The sequence below is a fragment of the Pagrus major genome, chromosome 21 (assembly GCF_040436345.1).
Source record: "Pagrus major chromosome 21, Pma_NU_1.0".
Taxonomy (NCBI): Eukaryota; Metazoa; Chordata; class Actinopteri; order Spariformes; family Sparidae; genus Pagrus; species Pagrus major.
In genome coordinates this window covers 18,509,206-18,523,790 of record NC_133235.1, presented here as the reverse complement: position 1 = coordinate 18,523,790, position 14,585 = coordinate 18,509,206, and the positions used below count along the sequence as shown (strand labels likewise).

At 38.5% G+C, this 14,585-nt stretch overlaps 3 protein-coding genes and 1 non-coding gene across 6 annotated transcripts; 2 read left to right on the top strand and 2 right to left on the bottom strand.

Annotated features, from left to right (window-relative positions):
- The first annotated feature begins 1,109 nt into the window (after positions 1–1,109).
- chmp5a (charged multivesicular body protein 5a) lies at positions 1,110–5,114 on the top strand. Its single transcript, XM_073491206.1, has 8 exons — positions 1,110–1,267; positions 1,627–1,731; positions 1,827–1,873; positions 2,652–2,745; positions 3,123–3,194; positions 3,656–3,764; positions 4,028–4,143; positions 4,649–5,114. Exons 1-8 carry the CDS (start codon positions 1,199–1,201, stop codon positions 4,697–4,699), a joined length of 663 nt encoding a protein of 220 aa, XP_073347307.1. The 5' UTR covers positions 1,110–1,198; the 3' UTR covers positions 4,700–5,114.
- Positions 5,115–6,441: 1,327 nt separating this feature from the next.
- trnar-ucu (transfer RNA arginine (anticodon UCU)) lies at positions 6,442–6,533 on the bottom strand. Its single transcript is given in 2 exon segments — positions 6,442–6,477; positions 6,497–6,533. It is a non-coding gene; the product is annotated as a tRNA-Arg (tRNA).
- A 392-nt stretch (positions 6,534–6,925) lies between these two features.
- On the top strand, positions 6,926–9,866 carry bag1 (BCL2 associated athanogene 1). Of its 2 annotated transcripts, none has more exons than XM_073491163.1 (7): positions 6,926–7,010; positions 7,584–7,712; positions 7,809–7,891; positions 7,968–8,081; positions 8,171–8,278; positions 8,365–8,427; positions 8,517–9,866. In XM_073491163.1, exons 1-7 carry the CDS (start codon positions 6,974–6,976, stop codon positions 8,604–8,606), a joined length of 624 nt encoding a protein of 207 aa, XP_073347264.1. In that variant the 5' UTR covers positions 6,926–6,973; the 3' UTR covers positions 8,607–9,866. The 2 variants fall into 2 exon arrangements, with proteins under 2 accessions (XP_073347264.1, XP_073347263.1); XM_073491162.1 differs by having other exon boundaries at positions 8,362–8,427; positions 8,517–8,695.
- A 12-nt stretch (positions 9,867–9,878) lies between these two features.
- Positions 9,879–13,335, bottom strand: myl12.2 (myosin, light chain 12, genome duplicate 2). 2 transcript variants are annotated; one of them, XM_073491164.1, is made up of 4 exons: positions 13,252–13,335; positions 11,368–11,577; positions 10,989–11,150; positions 9,879–10,425 (listed from the first exon to the last, which is right to left on the bottom strand). In XM_073491164.1, the coding sequence occupies exons 2-4, from the start codon at positions 11,549–11,551 to the stop codon at positions 10,253–10,255; spliced, it is 519 nt and encodes a 172-aa protein (XP_073347265.1). In that variant the 5' UTR covers positions 11,552–11,577; positions 13,252–13,335; the 3' UTR covers positions 9,879–10,252. The 2 variants fall into 2 exon arrangements, with proteins under 2 accessions (XP_073347265.1, XP_073347266.1); XM_073491165.1 differs by having other exon boundaries at positions 13,257–13,333.
- Positions 13,336–14,585: the final 1,250 nt, after the last annotated feature.

Genomic DNA, 14,585 nt, shown 5'->3' with positions numbered 1-14,585 from the left:
ATTGACTTCCCACATCCCTAATTAAACCAGTTATTTCTAGCAGAAATTAATTGAGGTACTTTGCCTAGTAAAACGTCCAAAATAAAAATAGTCTACAATTTTTAATGCAAGACTTTTAGCTGCTTCTTTCCGACCCAATTAATCATCTCATTACCCATCAGATTTATCTTGTGATCTGTCAGAGAAATCCCTGGGCTGCCAACAACTGGACTATGATATATGATACATGTACCACTGGTATATGAACTAATTTAAGCAGCTCCACCTCAAGCAGCTCCAACATTAAAATGCTGTCTAAAGAAGTATTTAAAGTACATCAGACCAGCAACGACAAGTGAATTAATCAATTAGTCAAGTCAAAAGAAAATGAATTGCCAACTGTTCTGATCATCACTTAATGAATTTTCAAAAGCAAAAATGTGAAACATTTGCAGGTTGCAGCATACATGTGAGGATTTACTGCTTTTCTTTGTCGTTTATCATAGTAAATCAAAAGTCTTTGGGACAAGAAGCTAATTGAAGATGATGAAGTTACTTTGGGCTCTGGGGAAATATTAATGAGCATTTTTCACAATTTTTGAGACTAAATGATCAATAGATTTATTGTGAAAATAATCAGCAGATGAATCAATAATGAATATAATTGTTAGCTGAAGGCCTAAGGGACATTTTGTTGTTATTAATACCTTTGTATTGGTACTTAAGTAAACACTCCTCCCATCACTAATTACTGACCTGTAAAGCATTAGTGACTGATTTATTCATCTTTAATACAGCCAGGAGTTGCAACTTGTAATTACAAATTGATACCAATCAAACTGTATCTATGGAGGGGTAAATTGCACATTGTGAATGATCAGTCAATATTGATTTTCAGGTAGATAGTCTGCTAAATCAATAAGCCCTGTTTAATGCCACCATATCTGCAGTGTTGGGGTGTAACAAAGACTGAAGATTAATGCAGTGTGTATGGGGACAATAGGTTTTCAACACAGCTGCAGTCCTTGCGCTCGCCACACGGGGGCAGCCGCGTGCTCAAACCCTCATTGGTCACAGCCTTTTACGCCAACCAATGGGAAGCGTTTGCGTCTGAACCGTTGCTTCCGGGTGTCCCCAGTGAAGAAATCCTTTTACATTTGATGCATTTTCTATTTTCTAAGGAAAGCTAAAGGCTAAGTTCTCATAAAACGTTTAGAAAATGAACAGAATATTCGGACGCGGAAAGCCGAAAGCGCCTCCTCCCAATCTGTCGGACTGTATCGGGAATGTGAGTACTGTCAGGCGGGGCTGTTGTGTTGTTTATGTGTATTATCTTACCTAACGGTGTCGTTACTAAGCTAGCTTGTTCACAAAAGGGCAGTCAAACCAGCAAACCGTGCTAGCTAGCTATCAAACACCAGTTATTAAGGATTTTTCACAACAGCAGCACCCATATCGCTTAGTCATTTGTCAGATGTATTTGTTAACCACAGCCATCTATTCTCTAATAGACATTTTGCCCTGCAGCCATCTCCCCATCCTGTTTTCCTGTAAAACACACACAGACACATACAGGGCAGTTTAAGACTGCTCTCTGCCAGGATAGAGCAAATCCTGACATCTCTAATTGATCTTCTCCTCAACCAGGTGGATGCCAGGTCGGAGTCCATAGAAAAGAAGATTAGCAGACTAGACGCTGAACTTATGAAGTACAAGGATCAGATGAAAAAGATGAGAGACGGGCCCTCGAAGGTAACCCATGACAACATATCAACCTTTAAGTGTGAAGGTTGCAAAGCTTGTTAATATACCAAATAACAGTTTCATTTATTCCTTTGTGAATGCAGAACATGGTGAAACAGAAGGCGATGAGAGTCCTGAAGCAGAAGAGAATGTGAGTCCTACATAAATGTTTTGATATGTCAGATATATGAGAACTAAAGCCAAACCGGTCTAATCATGGCTGGTACTATTGATCAGTTTTAGCTAAGTTATATTGGTGTCTGTGTCTATGATGGCTGATAAGTACTGCAGCAAGATATTTTCTATAAATTATGCGTTTATTTAGAAAATATGTCACTTACAAAGTTTAATAATCAGACAGAACTTAGTTTTCAGTTGTGAAATGTCTCATGTCTTGGTCACAACTCATGAACAATCAAATTTAGGGTTTCTTTATCAAAAAAGTTAAGGTATTTTAAGCAAAGTAGTTAATAGTGTTGTCACGATACTAGAATTTCTAACTTGATACCATGCATCATACCATGGGGAAAGATTGACACAACAACAGGAGCTTAACATTTTTGATTTTTATTAAAGGATAAACATAACAAAGCTTGCTCACTGTTTGTCAAGTTAATTGAATTCTCACTATAGTCTGAAAAGTGGGATGAAGCAAGCCTGTGTAGACAATGCAACAGCGTGTGTCAGCTTGTTGTTGAATAGAACAAAGAGCAAGAAAATACAACTTGCGGGTGTAGTTACTGTGGAAAATTAGCATTGAAACTGTTTAAAATATTCAGTATCAATATTTATTAATTTGTAAAATTTTTGACAACACTATGAGCTGTTGCATTGTCAAATTTTTCACTCAAATGTAGGTTTTTAGGGCTCTAATGAGGACTGTTCACAGTGCAAATGCTTTAAAACCAACTGCATTTTGTTTCACACAGGTATGAAGGTCAAAGAGAGCAGCTGGCTCAGCAGTCTTTTAACATGGAGCAGGCGAACTACACGATCCAGACATTAAAGGACACCAAAACAACAGTAAGAGACATACGACTTGAAAAGAACCCCAAGTAGTTTGGTTCACCGTTTGGTCATAGCAAGTTTTAGTCATTCAGTGTCTTGTCATGCTGTCTTACAAACCTAAAAAGTTAATTTTTTTTAATGAATGTTTTGATTTTGTAATTACAAGAAAACCAAATAGTTCCTAGAAGTAGCTGGGACTGAGTCAAGTCTAGAAATCTGACCACAGTGCTGCTCTCCAGATTCCCCTGACTTAATCCCTATCAGTATGTGTCTTTACCAAGAAAACATGTGTACCTGAGAAGACACAGGACAGATTATTTTTCCACTCCTAACAGAGTCCTTTTTTTACCAGTGACTAAACTCACCTTGTGTAATCTGTTTTCTGTTCCCAGGTGGAGGCCATGAAGATCGGTGCAAAGGAAATGAAAAGGGCTTACAAGGACGTCAAACTGGATCAGATCGATGTATGTATTGTTATATACCACTACATTGTTTGGGTTATCACTCAGCAGTTATTTCATTCTTTCCATTTTTGTACAAGCACAAATACTTTAAGTATGTCAAGACGTATACATAACTGAGAAGAGATTCTGTCCAGGTAAAGTTAGATATGTCATATATTTTGCCATTCTTGTCCTGTTTATATAAAGAACTTACTTTATATATATGTTTCTGTAATTCAGACTTCAAAAACTGTTAGCTCACTAAAATTTGGAAAAACAAAGTGTCAGGTTCCTGAAAACTTGTTCTTACATACATGTTTAAATGTGGCCTGATGAGCAAAATTTCCAAGTCTTGCTCATTTACAGCTGACTTCTTCTTCCTAAATCTTTAAATAGTAAGGTCGTAAGTAAAAATCAATATTCCAGCCAGAGATATCTGACATTAAAAGCGATCACATGTATTTTTTTTGTGTAACTTTCAGGATTTACAGGATCAGCTGGAGGACATGATGGAAGACGCCAACGAGGTGCAGGAGGCCCTGAGCCGCAGCTACGGCACTCCAGAAATAGATGAGGATGATCTCGAAGCAGGTATACCCGATAGTCTCCACATGTTTATATTGCATTTTTGACAAGTTGTGCAGTCGTGTAAAAAACAATTACTTACAGAAAACCATATACTGTATATCGTCATTTTTCTTCCCATGATGGCTCAAGTCCCTGTGTGTTAATATATTAAGCATTTGCAGGCCGTTCAGTCTGTCAAAAAATCTCCTTAATTACACAAGAAGTTGCCTGAAACATTTTTGGTAATTGTCAACATGATTACAATGACGGTGTAATTGTGGTTTCAGAGCTGGATGCACTGGGTGATGAGCTGCTGCTGGATGATGACAGCTCCTACCTGGACGAGGCCTCAGCTGCCCCGTCTATCCCTGAGGGAATCCCCAGTGACAGCAAGACAAACAAGGTAACAGTCTTCAGAGCACTGCGGATTCATCGCTGTAACTCACATTATACTCAACACACAGACCGGAGAATTGTAAACTTTTTCCCTTGGAGAGCCAAAAACGAAACTTATTGGTATGCCATGGACCAAAAGCAAGCAGTTATTGTATTGTATTGCATTAAGATGACTTTACCCTTCTCTTGTAACTGAATTTCTATGTAACAATACAGCACCTTTTACAAAGTGGTAAAACATGTTTTCTGTGATTGGTTGTCTGTCTAAAAGTAATGTATTTTTCCTTCTATAATACTGGCGCCAATGTTAAATAAATATTTCTGTCTAGTAAATGGGCTTAAATGTGTGAAAGGATTGGTCTCTTAGGCTGTTTACAAGCAGCTCTAACAGCTCCATCCTGCTCAAAATAAACCCACTGAAAGAATAAAATCACTCGAAATGTGAGTGTGTGTTTGGAGGTCTGTTCGCTTGTGAATGTAGTCACTGAAGTGTTTTCTTCTTTTGTTTTCAGGATGGTGTTTTGGTGGATGAGTTTGGCCTGCCCCAGATTCCCGCCACATAAACAAGGGATGGATTATAACAACTGCACTTCGACTGAAAACACTTTTATAGAGTAACATTTATACATGCAAAACCATTTGACCTGAGAACACTACGATTTTGATGCTGTGTTGGGTTGTGTACTGTTACCACTACCGTGCTAGCATGTGGCCTTGTAACATACTGAACCTTTTTTTTTTAAAGATGTTATTCCCCTTGTCTTTCTTTTGACCTGCTGTCTAACCCTCATCGGTCTCCTTTATCACCAGTATTATTCAGTAATAATTTATTTTCTGTTTTGTTTCATTGTAGCTTTGTGTGTTGTTGAGTCATTACCATTTTGTTTGAGTTCTCAGAAGTGGAGTTGATTCCCACTGAGCCTGTACAAAGGTCTGCAGGTTTGAAACATGCAAAATAAATGACATGTTTTAATTTAACCTTGAATTCTTTCTTTCTTTCTTTCTGATAACATAAACCTTCATGCTTTCACATCAGAACAACTTTACTGTTCACAAAAACACAAGATACAAAGTAAATGAGTCAAATGACAGGATGGATTTCAGGGTGCGAGCAAACCCAGCAATATTATAATAAAGGAACAGTGCCACAACAATACAACACAAAGGCAGTTATTAAATAAATAAATACGTTTAAATTAAAGACGCTGAATTTAGATCAGTACGCAAAAATAGAAGTACATATAGAAACACAATCACCTTGGTCTTTTTTTCCAACCCACCACCACCATTTCAATGCTTATTAATTCTTCACCTAAATGCCTAAATGAAGTTTCAAACCATCTCCTTATTGCCTGGAATAAAAAAAAATGGTATAAATATACTGAATCCTATAATGATCTATTTATTTGTTGGCCTACAAGTTGTCAAATATAAATGTGTCAGGTCCCAAATATACTGAAGTCATTCTATCAAATATGTATTTAATATCATATAGATATGTCCATAACATATTTTAATAAAAACACAAACATCAAACATCAAACATCAACAACAAAGTTTTCTACACTTCACTCCCACACATTGATTCACTGGGGTCTCCAAGCTGCAAGTTGCTCTTTAAATGTAAACTGTTTACATCAGAGGGAGCGATGGGTTCACCTGACTAGAATAGTATATGAATATAGATATTCATGTTCACAGGGGCCTCTTTTGAAATGTAAATGTCTGGTAAGAGTCAGGGGAAATCAACAAGCTCTACTTTTTATAAGTCTGACCCGCTTAAGACTCGAACCCTCGACCTTTGAATCACTTGACTGATAGACCAATGCTCCAAGGACATTGACTAATTGTCACGTATTGATCCCTCAATGATGTGGTACATCACACAAAGATGCAGCAGGTGAGTGAGGCATAGAAACTGGTGTATAGAGTCTGCCAATCAGAGAAATCTCCTCATAAAGTGACAAACGTCCACCTGATCGACAGACATGCCCCCAAAGATCTTGTATAGGTGAGAGTGCCCACTGCATTAAACATCAATGCTGCATATAACTGCCAGACATGACAAAAGTGTCCTCAGTGCTAATTTAATGTATCTGTTCATTAAATATTTCATTAAAAAACTGTTAGATTTAAAGTGATTACATCAGAGGAAGTGCGTGGGATCATCTGGCTGTATAATAATATAACCGGACACACAAGGAGCTCACCTGAAATGCTGCCTTCAGGACATGTCGATCAATACAGTTTTCCAGGGATGGATCACTCGATCAGGGGACATTAGGAGATTTTCCTCCCAAAAGTCCGACTCCGGTGGGACTCGAACCCACAACCTTTGAATCACTCCTCAAGTGCTTGACTAGAAGTCCAATGCGCTATCCATTGCGCCACGGAGCCAGGTGGAGTAGTAGTCTGCACACTATCGTAGCATTTCTACTAGAGGACTCCTGACTGTTGCACTAACTTTGGGCACATTTGCAGATATCTATGTGAACATAGCGCCACTCTTTGTTGTTGAAAAGGAGAATGCGGTGAAAACTTTTTGTTTTGTTTAATAAGAGATATATGCGCTTATTTTTGAACACATTCAGGTTATATAAGTGATATGATCCGTTTTGTGTGAGCGCATTTTGTTTGTATGTATTGTTCCGTTAATAAAAGGTGAATTTAAAAAGCAGGAGTTAAGAAAGTCAAAAGTCAAAAAGCAAAAAAAAAAAAAAAAAAAAAAAAAAAAAACCTAGAAGAAGTGTTTCCGGTTTGCCCCGGAAGTTGTTAGCCATCAGCAACAGTTAGCATTGTGATTCATGCTGTGATTTTACAGGACGCTAAACAGCAGAATGTCAGAGCAAACCATCACTGTGACAGTTGCCTACGGTAATGGGATTTTTCACGATGTTACACGATTATTACCAGATGGCATATACACATGAAAATCTAACTTTATTTAAGATTTACATGTCGGCCATCGCTGGAGTAGCTAGGAACTGGTTAGCTAATGTAGCTAGCCTTCACTTATCATTTACGAGTAACTCAGTTTAGTACGTTAACTGGCTTGCATTTACTTATTTCGCTTGATGATTCTTTATTTTTTATAAACCTGACATCTGACAATCATTTCTTATTCGGCTTATATGTTTATCACTTTGACAAAAAAAGAAGATATTACTGTTTATCCTTTTTTCTGTAATATTAAGAGTATGCTCAAATACTTTGCCATCAGGAAGTCATAAACATCAAGGGAAACATTTAGCCTACTAATTTCATGATTTAGTTCAACTACATTTGGTTTATAACATTCAATCAAAGGTTAACTTTCTGTGAAGAAAATGACAAATCTAAATATCCAACCATTCCACTTTGTTCAAGGGACTCTCCATCTAATTCCCACACAGGGAAGTGTTAATGCATTTTCATAGTTGCAGCCATAATGTCTCTCTCCCCCTCCAGGATCTACTAAACACAGCATCACAATAACTGGCCAGGATGACGGCAAGGGTCCCACTGTCAAAGACCTGTCAGATGCTCTCACTCAAGCTACCGGAGTCCCACAAACCTCACAGAAAATCATCTTCAAAGGTAAATTGTAGGTCTCTCTGTCTCCCAGCTATGTGAGCTTGAGTATCATATTACATGTCCAGCTCAAACCTTGCCCTGTCCATTCTGGAAATCCAGGAAAATCCCTGAAGGACATGGAGGAGAGTCTGTCCAGCTATGGATTAAAAGACGGCTGCAAACTAATGATGATCGGAAAGCGGGTAAGACCTTTACATGTGTGATGTCTCTGACGTGTGACCGATATGTGATCAAATCCTGACAATAATCTGCAAACAGAACAGTCCCGAGGAAGAAGCTGAGCTGAAGAAGCTGAAAGACATTGAGAAATCTGTGGAACAGACGGCAAAAAAGCTGGAGAAAGTAGACGGGGAGTTGACTGGACTCAAGAATGTAAGCAATCAATTACAGATTTTATGATGCAAAACGCTCCCACACTTGTTTCTGTGAACATCTTAGATAATCACCCATCCCTTTCACAGGGCTTCCTGGCCAAAGACCTCCAGGCAGAGGCGTTGGGTAAACTAGACCACAGAGTGAAAATAGCAGCGGAACAGTTCATGAAGATCCTGGAGCAGATTGATGCTTTGGTAACCCAGTTTAGTTCAGGCATTTATTTTTGTGTGCATGTTTTTTTATGTCTCAACAAACAACAACAAACCTCTTGTTTCAGCAGAGTCTCCCAGAAAATTTCAACGACTGCAGAATGAAGAAAAAGGGACTTGTGAAGACAGTGCAGGCAAGCCCTTTTTCAGTGTCACCAAAATGACAGAAAAACACTAAGAATACTGACGGATGTAATTAAGTGTTTTTATTTTCTGTCAATAGGATTTCTTGGCCCAGTGTGACAAGATCGAGGCCTGTATATCAGACCATCTATCGAAGATCCAGTCGAAAAATCTCGCCCTGGCGGAGTAGAGCTACAGTCTCCCATATCATGTGCTATACATTGCTCTGTGAGCAACTGCAAAGTGTACAGAAAACTTGTGTGGAGCAGCTCATTGTCTATTTATTGTTAACGTGATGTGTGAGAAATTCCTGCAAACAGAAGGAAGATGGATATCTGCGCTGATCCTGGGTACAGCTGGGATACATTTACCTGGGTTAAAGACAGATATGAAGTGCTCCCTCGTGATATTGTAACCACAGTAACATTGTGAAAGGATCAGAGGTGCTTTGAATTGTGGCAAATTGTGTAGATCCCCTTAGACCATCAAAAAGTAGTGCTGAATAGAACAGCCACAGCCAAATGTCTATCAAATTATTAATGATGATGTCAAAGAACAGTTCTGTACAAAAACATGTTTTTTTCTTATTGCAATGTACCAACATTACCAAAAGTATGTGGACATGTATGTGTGCCGTCTACTCTTGCTTGAGCCCCAATTCATCCATAAGGTGTTTGGATAGGGTTGAGGTCATGTTCACCTCCGCACTGGGAAAAGTACATCTGTAACGACCTCGATTTGTGCACAGGGGCACTTTCATGTCGCGACAGGAAAGTGTCCATCGTGAACTTTTGCCACAGTGTCGTACATAATCCAACTAATGGCATCAGGAACATGTAATGGCCATTCTTCCATTATTATCTTGACGTTTTAATAGATATAGAAATAACTGATGCAATCCTCACCCACACCAGAAGTACAATGCTGTCCATATACTTTTGGTCATAGTGTAAATTTCTTGACCTACATCGAGAGTCAAAGCCAACACCTTTCTTTAAATTCAGTGACTGATCCCATTTAATGATGTATCTGTGGAATTGGTATTACTTTAAATTAGCGCTGCAACCATTAGTCGATTGATCGGTTAAAGAAAATTAATTTCTATTTTGATAATCAATGAATCATTTCAGTAATTTTTCAAGCATTAAACATTTGTGGCCAGGACAAGGTGATTTGGCTTTTGTCATTTATGACAGTAATTAAAGAGTCTTTGGGTTTTGGACCTTCAGTTGTATAAAAGAAGCAATTTGAATTTTGGGAAATTGCATTGAGCATTTTTCACAATTTCTTTTACATTTTATAGACTAATCGATTAATTGTTAAAATCATCTGCATGTTAATTGACAATTAAGATAATTGTTGGTTGCAGCCCTATTTTAAACCGTCATTAAGACTGACGCATCTTATCGATTTTACTTTGTTTTGAAATAAAGCCTTTTTGAAAAACGAAGCGCATTAGTGATTCATCTCAGAACACATTTTAATCTCCAAACTTCTTAACTCCCACAAAATACAAATGATCAGTAAAACCAAACCAGTCACGATAACAGACTCCTCATTTCAGTTTATTTCCAGTTAAATCCGTGAAGGTCTTACATCTTTACTAGCTTATACAGACCCTGCAGTGGTGTTTTCACAGATGTGCAAATGAGCTTTGAGAGTAGCGTTGAGGAGTTGGAGGGGGGTCCAACAAGCAGCTTAAACAAATGACCTTCAGTGAGCTATACCACGGTGAAGCTTGTCATGAGCCAAATAACAGGATATAGCTGTTCTAAGTGGAGACTCAAAGATACACAAGACGTACAGAATAAACTTTGTCCAGAGCTGCTTCTGCCACTAATCGTCTTTGTCCTTTGCACCGTGCTTTAGTATACGTGTGAATGCTACATAGTTGAAGTTGCCTTTCTTGTCGATGGGCGCCTCTCGGAAGAGTTCGTCCACATCTTCATCTGTAAACCTGTCACCCATCGTAGTGAGCAGCTCCCGCAGGTACTCCTCCTGGATCATACCTGTGAGAGAGGACATTTTTATTGAAATATAAAGGGGGGAAAACAACAATACGCATAGCAGGTTGCTGCTATTAACATTCGATTAAACTTAATTAGTTGATTCATGTATTTGTTTGAGTTGAGAACTAATCATATAAAAATAAGCTGACTTTCTGTTACACATAATTGTCTCTATTTAATTCTTTGCCGTCACACTCATGGAAATTTTTTAACCGTTTTCTTTTTTTCAAAATAGATGTTCATTCATTCATTCATTCATTCATTCACAAACAATTTTGTGAAAATTTTAGACAAAATGATTAATTGGATAATTGAGGAAAAAATGGCAGATTAGACAATAATAGCTTAAATAGCCAACTGCAGCTTTAATAATTTCCATTTGTGAATTCAGGACAAGGAAAATTATGTCATCCGTTGAGGATATAACCATTTTGATCATCATTACTCCTAATGAAACAAAAACATGTCCTGAGAGAATCGGGTCTGGAGACACCGAGGAAAAGCATCAAGAGGTACAGTGCACAGTCAAAATGGAAAAAAAAAAAAAAAAACTTCCAACTTACCAGTTCCCTCCTCGTCAAAACAGGCAAAAGCATTACGGATCACGTCCTCAGGATCAGTGCCGTTCAGCTTCTCTCCAAACATGGTCAGAAACATGGTAAAGTTGATTGGTCCTGGTGCTTCGTTCATCATTGTCTCCAGGTAATCATCTGTGGGGTTCTTACCTGTGAAATGGTCAGAGTAATGAGGATTTACGACTCTCACTGTCATCTACCGATATTGAGAGCATTTTGGCTTTGCAAAAACAGATGCTCATGTATTTTTGTACCTAACCTTCATTTTTTTAATCCATAATCTTTGTTAAATTACAAATCAAAAGGAACAGTCTTGAAAACAGGACATTTAATATGTCTAAATGTGTGAAAATAAGGTCAGGTTTACCTAATGAGGCCAGCATGTCATGAAGGTCTTCTTTGTCAATAAAACCATCTCTGTTTTGGTCGATCATGTTGAAGGCCTCCTTAAACTCCTGAATCTGAGACTGGTCAAACATAGCAAATACATTGGAGGTGGCACGCTGAGGACGCTTCTTGGTGTTCTTTCCCTTGGCCCTTTTGCTTGACATGTTGGCAGTTGGTGTGTCCCCCTCTCCTGTAAAACAGATTATATATGTGAAGGCTGTCAACCAGGGCCTGACAATAAATGTTAGTATGATATGTAGACATTGTCTTTCTTGTTTTGGGTTATGTGTCAGGTTACAGCAAATCCTTACATTCAAGTAGCTGGAACAAGCAAATGTTTGACATTTTCGCTGGAAAAACAACTGGAGTGATTCTGTCAATCAATACAGCTTCTGTAGACCTTTGATCAGTTACAGGATTTACTTGTTAATCTAATATAAAGTTGTCTGAAGCAAAAGTGATCTTTTATTTTGACATTAAAGGCGATGAGAGGGGAGCAGAAACGATCAAAACAACTTCTCAGCAAACAGATTTCAGTAATTATTCCTGCATATATACTTTAAATTTAATATATGTTCTATTACTGTAAAATGTTCATTATTTGGAGCTTTCTGTTAACCAATCTATACAGCTCACTTGTGGTTAAGCTACAGAAAAAGTGGTATGAGGAGGATCACAGTGGCTTATAATGATGTAAGGAGGTTGCTGCTTCAGGTTCCCAGATGGCATAGTGCCAGTCTGCTGTTGTGTCCTCTGGTGTTCCTACATATGAGGCACTTCTTATGTATAATTTAAAGTGTAGCTTGGATGAGTCTGAGAACGGCATCATAGAGACTTATGAAGAGCTGCTCTCAGTTCTCATCCAGGCTTAGAAAACACTGATGAAGGAGTCTACATATGCACCAGTTTTCAATGAGGTCGATTAATTGTCTGTCTGTGTGTGTGTGTGTGTGTTTTTAATCTTGTATGTTATATTTTTCTTTCTGCTATGGATCTTGTAAATCTAAAATAAATTTTGAATTAAATTGAATAATCTACTCATAATTGATTAAAGTGATTCAACTCAATTGTTTGTCACAATCGTGTAAAATTTTAGGACTCCCATTAAAATGTTTAATCAATAACCTTTATTTCTGGTTTCATTGGTCCTATATCGATCAACTGACAGTGAAAATTACTTCAGTCAGTTCAACACAAAAGGTGTCGTCGTCATCATCATCATCATCCATTTAATTGAAACTGCACTTGTTCTTGTTTATCTTACACCATCTTCAACCAAGCCAACCCAGCTATCCACACATGTAGAACAGGGCCCAGTTTTAAATATGGACCTCTGAACTCAGCAGATTGAACAATTGCTAGATGTTCTCATTGTATCTGTATGGGATTCTGGTTATTTACGTTATGATAACTGCTAAGAGGAAATTTGCCAAGATAACCACAATGTTGACAATTCAATAAAACGAGTTTACTGTCCAGCATACAGTCATAAGGTTTGCACAACAAATGATGTTAGCGTTAGCCTGCCTCACACGCGCTAACAATAAGTGGAACAAACACAAATGGTCATGAAATGGTCAATAATGTGAGGAAGTCATGACCTATATTTGGTTTGTAACATATTTTTGCTACCCAACGCACTTCACAAAACGTCAGGCAGCGTTAACTAACAAAACATTGTATTATTAGCTAGCATTACTTAGCTAGCTTAACGCTAGCCCACTGTTGACCTAAATAACTGACTGACCAGACTAGCTTTAGCAAGCTGACCGAGACCAACGCACAAGAGAAACATTAGCTTTATGTGGCATTAATAGGCGCCACATTTAGAGGAAAAGACAACCCAGCAGAGTGACTCACCCACCTTACTTTAGAAAATACAAGCGTTAGTGCCAAACGGCTGAGAAGACAGCTAGCAGAGCATCCACAGGCTGATGGAGGAGAGGAAACATCAATGTTTTATTTCCTCTTTCCAGAACTGACCAATCACAGCCCGAGGTGGGAGGAGCCGACTGCCTGGAATATTCCATGTAGTCCGCGTGTCTGCGTCTCTGTTTGTTTACAAAGGACAAGAAGATGAGTCAGTGAAGCGGTGATGTGTGAGCATAGTGAAAAGATGTTTACGAGTTTTACACTCACATTACTGAAGAAGCACAGCTCATTTGATAATCTCTTTATATGTGTTCAAACGGTGAACGCTGCAGTTTACATGTCCCACCAGCAGGTGGCAGCAATTGCCAACAAACTTGTTAAATTGTCTTTAAGTTTATTCTGTTTATTTTGTTACGTTTCCAGATATTAACATGTCGTGTCCACCAGCTTGTATGTTTTTTTTGCACAACAGAATGACTGCATATGAGTAAGTTAGGAAATGAACTGTAAGTTAAGCGGAACTGGTCAGTTTACAGCGCTTTGGTGTCACATGTGGTGCAGCCCTGCCATTAAAAGGTGCTCAGTGAGTACATACGTGAAGGTACAGAAATATGGCAGAGTTTGTTTGTTTTTTTATCAATCTGATATTTCTTCGGAACAATTCATGTCATCCCATTCAACAGCCACTGAAGCGCTGCAGCTCTTCTATCAGCTAATTAACCAAACCTTGAAGTACACAGCAGAAGTCCCCACACCTCTTCCAAGTGGGCTGTGCTGTGAGCACACAGCTGAGGGCCAGGCCCAGCAGAGGCTCCTCAGCTCAGCTCAGCTCAGCTCGTCTGGCCCTTCTCATGGTCTCATGGTCTAAATTTAAAGCTGTCCCAGCCTTAAAAGGTCCTGACGGTGTCTTGTGCATTCTGCCGAGTGGCAGCATTATTTTTGTTCTGTGGACTGCCGTCCTGTCCGCTGCCCCTCACCCTGCTGCTGCCTGGACCTGGACTTGCTTTAGCTACTTTTGGATTAGCACACATTTTCTCTCATCAACTATTGTGGATTGGTGAATTCTAAGTTGTGGTGAGTGATATACAAAAATATTTTTTTTAATCAAGAAGGAATTGTTATTAGAGTTTATGTCTGTTGGTCTTCTTTTAAAAATCCCCCAGTAAGGCCTGGGGCCTTCTTTTAACCACTTAATTGATTTTATTGTTTTAATTTTATGTAATTCAGAGACTTTAATTGTCACTTATACTAACAAGGTTTTGTCGTTTTTGGCTATTGTGTCTTGTAGATTAGACTGCATGTGTCATTGAAGTGAAATATCATCCT